At 40.1% G+C, this 12,230-nt stretch overlaps 1 protein-coding gene and 1 non-coding gene across 5 annotated transcripts in view; one reads left to right on the forward strand and one right to left on the reverse strand.

Moving 5' to 3' along the window:
* Window positions 1-12,230, forward strand: part of ARIH2 (ariadne RBR E3 ubiquitin protein ligase 2) — a 50,808-nt gene that overhangs the window by 25,185 nt on the left and 13,393 nt on the right. For all 4 annotated transcript variants that reach the window (XM_029916361.1, XM_029916362.1, XM_029916363.1 and 1 more), the window contains 2 exons: window positions 6,505-6,572; window positions 11,071-11,134. In XM_029916361.1, coding sequence (XP_029772221.1) covers window positions 6,505-6,572; window positions 11,071-11,134 — 132 coding nt within the window. The remainder of the gene's footprint in view (window positions 1-6,504; window positions 6,573-11,070; window positions 11,135-12,230) is intronic.
* LOC115275537 lies at window positions 1,697-1,803 on the reverse strand. Its single transcript, XR_003901608.1, has one exon. It is a non-coding gene; the product is annotated as a U6 spliceosomal RNA (small nuclear RNA).

Consider the following 12,230-nt stretch of genomic DNA (forward strand, 5'->3'; position numbering starts at 1 on the left):
CATTTACTGCTATATAGAAATACACTTGATTTTTATATATTGACTTTGTATTTTGTTATCTTAATTTATTCTAGTAGTAGTTTTACATATTCTTTTAGGATATTTTGAGTCATTTTATCTAAACAGTCATTTTATCTAAAAATAGAGACATATTTGCTCCTTTTTCCAATCTTTATTTAATGTCTTTGTTTTTCTTTTTTCTTTGCCTTATTACCCTGGGTAGGGCCTCCAATATAATGTTAAATTGTCAGGGTGATCATGTGCCATTCTTCTGATCGTAGAATTCAGTATAATGTTTTTCAGAGGTGCTCTATATCAGATTCAGGCAGTTAACTTTTCCCCCCAACTCCTCAGGTAATTCACTTTTTGTCCTGATTTGCTGCAAATTTTTATCTTGAATGAATTTTGTCAAATGGGTTTTCTGTGTCTGAAATGGTCGATCATTTTATCCACCTTTATTTTGTTAATTCAATGACTTACAGTAGGAGTTTTCAAATATTACATTAGCTTTCCACTCCTGGGATAAACCCCACTTCAATATCATTGTCCATTTTCTATATTGCTGGATTGAATTTGCTAAAATATTTGGATTGATTTTTGTGTTTATCTTCGTAAGGGATACTGGTCTGTAATTTTCTTTTTGTTGTATTTTTGTCAAATTTTTATTTCAGGGTTGTTATGTTAGCTTCATAAAATGAATTTGGAAGAAATGTTACTTCCTTGAATTTCTAAAACTGTAAAATTGGTGTTGATAGAATTCAACAGTAAAAACTTATGGCCATGGAATTTTGTGAGAAAATTCTTGATCATAAAGTCAATGTTTAGGGGTGCCTGGGTGGCTCAGTTGGTTAAGTGTCTGACTTCAGCTCAGGTCTTGATCTCATAGTCTATAGGTTTGAGCCCTGTCTCAGACTCTGAGCTCAGAGCCTGGAGCCTGCTTCAGATTCTGTGTCTCCCTCCCTCTCTGCCCCTCCCCCACTGATGCTCTGTCTTGCTCTCTCAAAAATAAACAAACTTAAAAACTTTTTTAGGTCAATATCTGTAGTAGATATAAGAACTATTCTTTTTATCTTCTCTATTTTGTGTCAGTTTTGCTAAGTATTTTCCAAGAAACTTGTCAATTTCACCTAACATTTAAATTTATTAGAATTAGATTATTTATAATCCCTATTTTCCTTTTAGTACCTGTAAGATCTGTATGGGTAGCCCCTTTTTCACCCCTGTTACTGGTAATTTGTATTCTCTTTTTTTCTTAATCTAGCTAAAGTTTTTATTAGAGCTTTATTGATCTTTTCTTTTTTTTAAGTTTATTTATTTTGAGAAAAAGTGTGTGAGTGAGGGGCAGAGAGAGAAAGGCTCTGCACTGTCAGCTTGAGGCTCAAACTCATAAACTGTGAGACCATGACCTGAGCTAAAATGAAGAGTTAGATGTTTAAAACTTTTTAAAAATATTTTTGAGAGCAGAGAAGGGGCAGAGAGAAGGAAAGAGAAAGAGGGAGTCCAAAGCAGGCTCCACGCTGTCAGTGCAGAGCCTGATGTGGGACTTGAACTCACAAACTATGAGGTGACCAGAGACAAAATCAAGTCGGGCGCTTAACTGACTGAGTCACCTAGGCACCCCTGTTAATTTTCAATATTATTTGGTTTGGGTTTCATTTATTTTTTTTTTCTTTTCTTTCTTTCTTTTTTTTTTTTTTTAAATATGGAACGCTTCACGAATTTGCGTGTCATCCTTGCGCAGGGGCCATGCTAATCTTCTCTGTATTGTTCCAATTTTAGTATATGTGCTGCCGAAGCGAGCACTTTCTTTTTTTTTTTTTAAGTTTGTTTATTTTTGAGAGAAAGAGAAACACAGAGAGTGAGCGGGGTATGGTCAGAGAGAGAGGGAGACACAGAATCAGAAGCAGGCTCCAGGCTCTGCACTGTCAGCACAGAGCCTGATGCGGGGCTTGAACCCATGAACTGTGAGATCATGACCTGAGCTGAAGTTGGCCACTTAACCGACTGAGCCACCCAGGCACCCCTATTTTTTTTTCTTTATTTTTTCTTCTCACTTGCTTTGAGCTTAGTCATTTTCTAGTTTCTTAAGGGGACTTAACCAGTTTTTTTCTAGCATAAACATTTACAGTTGTAAATTTCTCTCTGGCATCTCACCAAATGCTGTGGTATTTTCATTGTTAAGTGCAAGACATTTTCTTTTCTTTTCTTTTTTCTAGTGTTTATTTTTGAGAGAGAGAGTACACAAAAGCGGGAGAGGGGCAGAAAGATAGAGGGAGACAGAATCTGAAGCAGGTTCCAGGGTCTGAGCTGTCAGTGCCGAGCCTGACACAAGGCTTGAAACCCACAAACTGTGAGATCATGACCTGAGCTGAAGTTGGACACTTACCTGACTTAGCCACCCAGGCGCCCCTCAAAACATTTTCTAATTTCGCTTGTGATTTCTTGTTTGACACACTGGTTCTGCTAAGAAGTATGTTCTGTAATTCCCTAATATTTGCTACAGAAAAGGGCATTCTTGGCAGAGAAGTTAATGAAATGCATGGGGATGCTAGAATCACTTGGTCTGTTGCTGGACTCCAGGGCACGATGGTTCTGATGACTCTTCCAACTAAGGGCTTAAGGTTTGTCTTGTCAAGCCTGGAGAACAGTGATGGGCTTTAAACAGGGTAGGAACTGATCTTGGCAAGATGTAACAGCTCTGTAAGAGCTGTCTTAATACTTTCAGTCAGGGTTTCAGGAAGATAATCTAAAGGTTATGGAATGGAGGGGTCCAGACAATAGTACTAATAGGTTGTTAATTTCGTTATCAAAACAGTCTAGCAAGGAAGGGTTCATCTGGATTCTGCTGGAAGATTCTATTTTCCGCAATTGAAAACATAGAAAAGAGTGGAAGACTTCCCAGTTGTGAAGATCCTAAATAGCTCTCTGAGCATTAGACAGTATTGGTGTGAAAACTCAGGGAGTTCTTTCCTGAGACAGTTTAGCTGTTTGCACGCTCTTATGTTATAATATCCTCCCCAAGGTTTTCCTGGCCCTCTTGTGGAAGATGGCTTAAATAGTGCTCCCACCCCCAACACACATCCTTTTCCACCTCCAAATCACCTATGGTTGCTTCCCCAGAGATACTGCTGGGGTGTGTGTGCAGTCAGTTCTCTCTTGTGACCCCCCTCCCCCACCCCAAATCAGGGATAAGGTGGCCATATTGCTTAGACTACCTTTTTTTTTTTTTTAAAGCATAAATTCTTCTAGGTCCTCTTCCTCTACCCCTGTGCTATTTTTGGCAAAGAGCCTTTTGGAACCTAACTTCCTTATAGATTCCCTGGTATCCATTATAGGGCAAGGTGCAGTCACACTGCATTTTGCTTAAATTAATTGTCTCTGAGTTTCTTCAGGTTTATAATGGATTATTGAGGGAAAGAATCTCTGATTTTCTGTGATATACTAGGGACACAATATGGGCCATTTATCATACCCCCATCTGTGACATGGGGATCACAGTAGCACTTCCCGGAGAAGGCTAGTGGGGGGTGCATACAGCTGACATACGTGTGCCTACTATCTTGTATATACTGATGTGTTCTCGGATGTTGGCACTGAAAGGATAGATTCATATTACTCTACTGTCAGTTTCACAAAGTGCTAGATGTATGTATCTTCTCTTCACATAATCTGTTCTCACCAAAACTCCAAAATCTGCTGGGATATTCTTAGTTGGTCGTTAATGGATTTGTGGTCAATAATATTTGTTTCAACAGAAGGCCAAATTTTCCATAGTGGTATGCTAATTCTGAGGTCTTGTTGTTGCTGTTAGTGCTGTTCAAATCAAGGGATCAGACCAGGTAGAGTGTTAACATTCTGTTTCTTAAGGAAGGTTAAGGAATTCCATTTTGAATATCCACAGATTATAGACATGATGTCATTTAATGATTGATGTCTATTGCATGCCCCCCCTGTGTCCAGTAAAGTTCTGGGTTCTGTGGGTCTGTGAGAGGCAGCTTGATCCCTGTTCTTAGCTTAAAGGCTTCACCTAAGCCATCTGTGGTGAGAAAGGGGAGGTGGCTCTTAGACATGGCCAGGACTCCTCTGGTTTCCCAGATGGTTCAGTGCCACAGCATGGCAAGACATTTAGAAGTCAGGAGAGAAAATGGTGTAGGTCTGACTGGGCTCCATTAGGTAATAGATGATAGAAAAGGCACCAGTGAGGAGGTCATCCACAAACAGTATCACAGTCAGGTTTTTAAGAAAGTTTGTAGCCAAGAGCTATATTCAAATCCGTTATTTAAATTTAAACGGTATGTTTTGTCTCTGTTTTCATTTTGTGATAGTGGTTTAGCTATGGATAAATAGTTTTGTTATGGCTACAGTGAGAAAAATGTCAGTTATAATTCAGGAATCCTAGACGTAAAGTCTCCAGGGTCCTCAATAAGAAAATATTACAGCAACATGCCTGAGTCTGATGAGCCCTGTGCATAGAAGTGGGGACACCCATCCTTAGTGAAAGGTGCTGTCTTGAGACCTGGGTTTTCTCCAAATGCACATGGGCTGCAGGACAGAAAGGCATTCACTCAGTGCACAGCCTTTGACACTGATTGTGCACTGGGACATGCCCTTGTTTATTTAATAAGTGTGCACCCACTTCCTTTCATGAGTAACTTGAGCTTTAGGAGGAGGGGTTGCTTGTTGGTCACTGTGTCTTCCCCCACTGCAGTTCTTATCTGCATGCACTACCTTATAGTTCCTTGGTAGCTCCTGTTTAAAGGCTCAGTCCAGTGAGCAGAGTACTAAGGTTCTGTGTGTTTTCTTGGCTCCCTGGCCTCAAGTGTGTTCCTCCTTGATTTAGTGGCACCCTCCTGCTGTGCAGTGCGCTCTCTGGGAAGCCTTATCTAGACTTCCAAACAGCCCCATTTTCTGTGGCCCCGCCCTATTCTTGACAACCTCAGGCTGTTCCTTTTTGTAACTAGTCTGCTTCCTCTATTAACAAGATATTGTGGCTATAACATGTACACGCTATCTTACTACTGGCTTATATAGCTTAACATTAAAGAGTGAACTTCTTCCTATGTCAAACTTATTCTGTAACATCCTTTGACTGCATAGTTCATTGCACGGATCTGTCATATATTATTTACCTAGTTTCCTTTTATTGGGCCTTTAGATTATTTTTCATTTTTTACTCTTGTAAAACACTGTAGTATACATATCCTCTATGACTTCTTCAGAAAAATTTACAGAAGTAGAATTGGTAGCTCAGAGCACCTTCTGAGATTGACAGCCATAACCAGTATGCTTAAAATTTTTTTTGGGGGGCACCTGGGAGGCTCAGTCAGTTAAGCCTCCGACTTCAGCTCAGGTCATGATCTCATGTTCGTGGTTTTGAGCCCTGTGTCAAGCCCTGTGCTGACAGCTAAGAGCCTAGAGCCTGCTTTGGATTCTGTATCTCCCTGTCTCTCTGTCCCTCTCCCTTCATACTCTGTCTTTCTCTGTCTCAAAAATAAGTTAAAAACATGAAAAAATTTTTTCAAAGTTTTTCCTTAAAATTTTTTTAGTGCTTATTTATTTTGAGGGAGACAGAGTGTATGAGCAGGAGAGAGGCAGAGAGAGAGGGAACTACAGAATGTGAAGAAGGCTCCAGGTGCCAAGCTGTCAGCACAGAGCCCTATGTGAGGCTCAAACCCACAAACTGCAAGATCATGACCTGAGCTGAAGCCGGACACTTAACTAACTGACTAAGCCACCCAGGCTGTCTTTTTCTTAATATATTTATTTATTTTTGAGAAATAACGAGTTTGCTTTAAAAAGTAGGGGCTACAAAGACTGCCATATAAACTTTTTTTCCAGTTTACTTACTTATTTTGAGAGAGAGAGAGCTGGAAAGAGAGAATCCCAAGCAGGCTTCGCACTTGTAAGCGCAGAACCCAATTCAGTGCTCAGTCTCATGAATAATGAGATCATGACCTGAGCCAAAATCAAAACTGAGCCACCCAGGTGCCCCAAAGGCTCATAAATCTTTCTGCAATTAGGGCTCATTGGTTGGCAGGAATTCGGAGATTTTAAGAAGGAATGTTCTGTTTTGCTGGAATTATACAAGAAGTCCAAGCCTAGAGATTTTCTGCAAGTAGTGGGCCTAGCTAGAAGTGCACTCACTTCCCATGTGTGGCCTCCTACAGCAGCTTGAGGGAACATAGACCACATTAGGGAACACAGCTCTTTTGCTTAAATTGGATACTGGGCTGTTAACTATAGACAGGGTGGTTTTGCTTAAGTTTTAAATCACTGATTTCTTAGAAGGGTCATTAATGAAAAAGAAAAGTAAAAGAGATCTGGGAAATCACTAAGATCATAAGAGTCTGAACTTAAAAGATGAAGCAGAGCACCAGGAGGAAGAATTTGGAAGTCAAGCCTCAGCCTACTATAGATATGAATGTATGGTATGCACTTCTAAAAATGTGGAGCTCTGTGAAAGAAACTACAGTTGTAATTTGATTTTTTTTTCTTTCTTTTTAGGTATCTCATTCAGTTGCTAAACTTATATTAGTTAATTTCCACTGGCAAGTTGCAGAGATATTGGACAGGTAAGGTGTTTGGAGGAAGAGAGATGGCATCGTCCATAGCTTCTTTCTCTGTCCACCCACCCACTGGTGGTTATTTATGTTTTGAAGTATATCCTTGCAATATGCATATTATATATTTTAAATACTGGATCATATTGTATATCTTTTCTCTCTGTAAATGGTGAATATTTTTCCATGTTTGCATCATATTCTTTCTCTCTCAGCTTTATTCCTGGCTCAGTATTTTATCATATAGATGTGTGCCATGCTTTTTCCAAACTGCTATTGTGGACAGTGAAGTTAGTTCCGTTTTTTATGCCATTTTTAATTTGTAATCAGTGCCCTTCTAGTTAACACTCACCAACATCTCCTTTTGTTTCTTTTGGATAGATCGATGAGGAATGCAACATACTTTTGAATATTGCCTTCAGAAAAGATAGGTCAGCTTAGCATCAGAACCAGAGCTCTTGGCTCTGACCTTGGACCAGTCTTGAGGTATCCTGGAAGTTCTCAGGAGGAGGGGTTCCTTCTCCTGCACCCTCTGGAAAGAGTCCCTATGCCCCATCTACATAGGCATTTGCTTCTTTTTAGCTTTGGGTATCTTATCCTCAGCACTTCTGCCATTTTGAGTTAGATAAATCTTTGTTTTGGGGGCACTGTTTTGTGAATTGTAGGAGGTTTGACAAAATCTATTTGAAAAGACAAAATAACAATAAAAAATGTGCAAGGGGTGCCTAGGTGGCTCAGTTGATTAAGCGTCCAGCTCTTGATTTTGGCTCAGGTTGTGATCTCACAGTTCTTGAACTTGAGCCCCACATTCAGTCCCACTGCTCTGTCACAGCGGAGCCTACTTGGGATTCTGTCTCCCTCTCTCTGTGCCCCTTCCTCCCTCAAAAAATAATAAAAACAAATGGGCAAAAGACTAAACAAACATTTCACAGAAAAGAAAGCTCAAATGACCATTAACATGAAAAGATACTCAACTTCCATAATAAACTAGGACACTGAAATTAGCACCCCAAGTTCTTAAAATCAAAAAGATGAGCAGATACTGCCAAATAACCGCTGGAGAACAAAATTGCCACTGGTGAGAATCACTGGTTGCCACTCCTGCCTTTTCACACACCAGTGAGTCTTCTTTTAATTGGTGTGATCCATTTATCTTCAGAGGAAGGAAGGTCATGCCTTTCCTTCTCCAGGCTAAACATAACTGGGGTGGCTGTACCCACTGGAGCAGCTTAGCTCACTCAAGAAGGAGCATGTGCGCTCCTGATTCTACCCACCGCACTCTCACTCTCTATCCTCAAGACTCGAATACATTTGGATAGACTTCCGGGTGAAGTTCCATTGTCTGTACTGCTGTTTCTACTACCCACAGTTCTGGAACCATGTAGGTTCCAGCAGTGGGGTACCTCTCACTGCCCAAACTCTGTAGCCTAACTCGGGAATGGACAAGATGGCTTATGATGTTAAGATTACTAGTGTGAGAAGCAGGAGTAAAAGCAGTTGAAGGAGGCATCCTGACTAAGTGAAATAAGGAAGTCACATACATGAGACATTTTTCCCTGCTCAAATTCCTCATTTCTGAGTAATTCATTTTCCTGGGTTTTATGTGGCACTTTTATTGCCACATGATGATTGTTTTTATTTTTATTTTTTAAACATTTATTTCTCTTAGAAGAGAGTGCTTACAAATGAGTGAGGGCAGAAAAGGAAAGAGAGAATTCAAAGCAGGGATTCTCTTATGCTGATAGCACAGAGCCTGACACAGGGCTCAATCCCACAACCATGAGATTGTGACCTGAGCCAAATTTAAGAGTTGGACACTGGGACTCCTGGGTGGCTCAGTCCGTTGGGCCTCCGACTTTGGCTCAGGTCAGATCTCACATTTGGGGGTTCGAGCCCCACGTCAGGCTGTGCTGACAGCTAGCTCAGAGCCTGGAGCTGCTTCTGGTTCTGTGTCTCCTCTCTCTGCCCCTCCCCCTCATGCTCTGTCTCTCTCTGTATCAGAAATAAATAAAACATTAAAAAAAAAAAAGAGTTGGACGCTTAACTGATTATGGCACCCCTGTTTTTTTTTATTATTGTTTTTATTTTTTAATGTGAGAAAGAGTGAGAACAAGTTGGGGAAGGTCAGATAGAAAGGGAGACAGAGGATCTAAAGTGCAGGGCTCGAACTCATGAATCATGAGATCATGACCCAAACCAAAGTTTGATGGTTAACTGAGCCACTATGTTTATTGTTGAGAGAACATGAGTGGGGGAGAGATAGAGAGAGAGGGAGACACAGAATCTGAAGCAGGCTCCAGGCTCCAAGCTGTCAGCACAGAGCCTGATGTGGGGCTCAAACTCACGAACTGTGAGATGACCTGAGCCAAAGTCAGATGCTTAACCAACTGAGCCACCCAGGTGCCCCTGTTTTTTCTTTTAAATGTATATATTTCATACCTCATTCCAGAAAACAATTAAATTTTTATTATGAAATATTTCTTTTTCAAAAATGTATGTATGTGCACATATATGTCATGAATAGGTTTTAAAGAATGATAAAAAACACATTTAAGTGTCCACTCAAATAAGAAGTGGACACTTTATTCAGAAGTTTCTGGTGGCAGTTCTTGCTTGGCTACACCCCTTCCTTCCTCTCCAAAGCAACCGGTATCTTGAATTCAGTATTGATCATTTTCTTATTTATTCTTAAACTATATATCCTTTAATCTAGTATGTTTTTAGAATTTTACAGACATGGAATCATGTTGTCTGTATTCTTAAACTTTTTAAATTAACAAAGTAGCATTTTAGGACATCCTATTCATATTTCTGTCAGAAAACATTTGTGATTATGAGTTTTGGTTTTTTTGTTGTTACAAATAATGCAGCTCTGAAAACTCGTGTGCATGCCCGCTAGTGTCATATAATTTTTGTAGGGTTGAGTGTAGGAAGTGAGTTGCTTGGCAATAGGGTGTGTGTTTCTTTAGCTTTCCTAAATGACAAAATGTTTCCAAAGTGATTGTACCATGTTACACGCCCACCAGTGGTATGAATGTTCCTGATACTGTCACACTTGAAGTTTTACAATCTGATGGGTATAAATGGCATCTAATTGTTTTTAATTTCAGTATCCCATATTACTAGGGAGGTTGAGCGTCTTTTCTTGTTAATTGCCATTTGTGCTTTTTTTCTATGAAATGCTTGTTCTGTTTGCCCATTTTTTATTGTTATTTTGTCTTTTCAAATGGATTTGTAGGAAAAGGATTTGTTTTTTATTTGTTTTATTCTGAATATCAGTCTTTTGCTTGTTATGTATGTACTGAATTATCTTCTATTTATATAGCCAAGTTTTTCACTTTATGGTGTGTTCTGATGAACTGATTTTTTTTTTTAAGTTTATTTATTTTGAGAAAGAGGGGTGGGGTGAGGGATAGAGAACTAAGAATCTCAAGCAGACTCCACGCTGTCAGCTCGGAGCTCATTGTAGGGCTCTAACTCATGAACCACAAGATCACGAGATCATGACCTGAGCCGAAATCAGATACTTAACCAACTGAGCCACCCAGTCACCCTGAACCGATGTTCTTAAATGTAACATAATTTGTCAGAGTTTTCCTTATTGCTTTGGTGTTTTTTTTTTTTTGAGAGAGAGAGAGAGAGAGAGAGAGAGAGAGAAACCGTGTGAACGGGGGAGGACCAGAGAGAGGGGAAGACACAAAATCCAAAGCAGGATCCAGGCTCTGAGCTGTCAGCATAGAGCCCAACGCAGGGCTCGAATTCAGGAACCTCAAGATCATGATCTGAGCAAAAGTTGGACACTTAACGGACTGAGTCACCCAGGCACCTGTGCTTTTTTTTTTTTAATTAAGTTTTTATTTATTTAAGTAATCTCTACACCCAACTTGGGGCTTGAACTTATTTATGGCCCCAAGATCAAGAACTATGTGCCTCTCTGATGAGCCAGCAACGAGCCCTGTATACTTTGCATTTTCTGTGTCTTTCTTTTTAATGTTTGTTTGTTTGTTTTGAACGAGAAAGAGAGATTGCCCTCAAGCAGGAGAGGGGCAGAGAGAGATGGAAAGGGAGAATCCCAGGCAGGCTGCACACTATCAGTGCAGAGCCGGAAGCAGGACTCTGTCCCATAAACCGTGGTGTAAAACCTGAGCTGAGATGAAGAGCCAAGTTGTTCAACCAACTGAGCCACCCATGTGCCTCATTTTTTAAAAGATTTTATTTATATTTCCAGAAAGGGATTGAAAACAAATATGGTATTTAATAAGTATTTTTCTTATGGTTTGGTATCTTTGAAGCCAGGTTATTATTCTTACAGCAATTGAGAACTAGAAAAATTGAAAGAGGAAAAAGTATTGATGCTAAAAGAAAAGGAAGCTTGGTTCTGTCAGACAGTAATTAGAGACAGACACTTTAGTGCAACTGCAGCACATGTTGGTGTCTTCTGATTTTGTTTTGAGGTTAAAATGTTTGTCTTCCTTTCTGATTCCCTTTATTTCTGCTTTTTGTTTTTTAGATACAAGTCTAATTCTGCTCAGCTGCTTGTTGAGGCTCGAGTTCAACCCAGTCCCTCAAAACATGTGAGTGCTCCCACTTGAGCAAGGCTTCTCCTGACACAAATGGCTCTTGCTGTGGCTTATGGTAGTATTGATGAACCATCTTGCTTTGTTTCTAGTACAGCATGCCTGAGATTTTTGTTCCAACATGGGTCTAAATCTTCCATTTCCATTATAGTTTGAAGAGTTTCTTCATGGATGAAGAATAAATCATTGCCAGTCCTGTGGCCCTCTCCAGCCTCACCTTGCTCTTGACACTGCATTCCATTCTTGCTGAGTTCCGTGATGCTTCCAAGCTTACTGCACACCTCTTTGACTGTGCTTGTGCTATTCCTCGCCTGGAATATCCAGACCCTGTCCCCATCTTTACCTATGGGAGTAGAACTCATCTGTAAAGACCCAAATTGAGCTGTCTCTCACAAAGCTGCCTCCTGTGATCTCTCCTCTTCAGATTCCTCTAGTTATATCTTTTTTTTTGTTTATTCATTTTTTGAGAGAGAGAGAAAATGGGGGAGGAGTAGAGAGAGAGGTGGGGAGACACAGAATTTGAAGCAAGCTTCAGGCTCTGAGCCATCCACACAGAGCCCGATGCAGGGCTCAAACTCATAAACCACAAGATCATGACCTGGCCGAAGTCAGATCCTTAACTGACTGAGCCATCCAGGTGCCCCTCTTCTAGTTATGTCATGAAGCCTTTGCATGTGTGATGTAGTGACTCACTCATCCTTTCAGCTCTCCTGCCACATTGTGTGTGCTTTATGGATAGGAACTATATCTTACAGTGCATAGCAATTTCCTATGTATTTAGGAGTTATCAAACATTTGTCAAATAAATAAGTGTTGGAAACACTCTTTAGGAGGTTAAATTACCACTTAACTTTGGTAGCTCTTAGGAGAAAATTTCCAGGAACATACTGGATAAACATGAGAATACAATCTTTTTCTTCAAATTGTTTTTGTATTCCAGTGAGCTAACAAGAACCTAATGTAAATCTGTAGTGAACTTTTCCATCAGTTTGTGGCTTGGGCCAGGGATTCCCACGTTGTCTTTGTCTGCCAGTTTGTGTTGCATGGCATGGATTCTGGAGTTTAAGCTTTGCAGTTATTTGCCCACATCCTG

The sequence above is a fragment of the Suricata suricatta genome, chromosome 12, assembly GCF_006229205.1.
Source record: "Suricata suricatta isolate VVHF042 chromosome 12, meerkat_22Aug2017_6uvM2_HiC, whole genome shotgun sequence".
Taxonomy (NCBI): Eukaryota; Metazoa; Chordata; class Mammalia; order Carnivora; family Herpestidae; genus Suricata; species Suricata suricatta.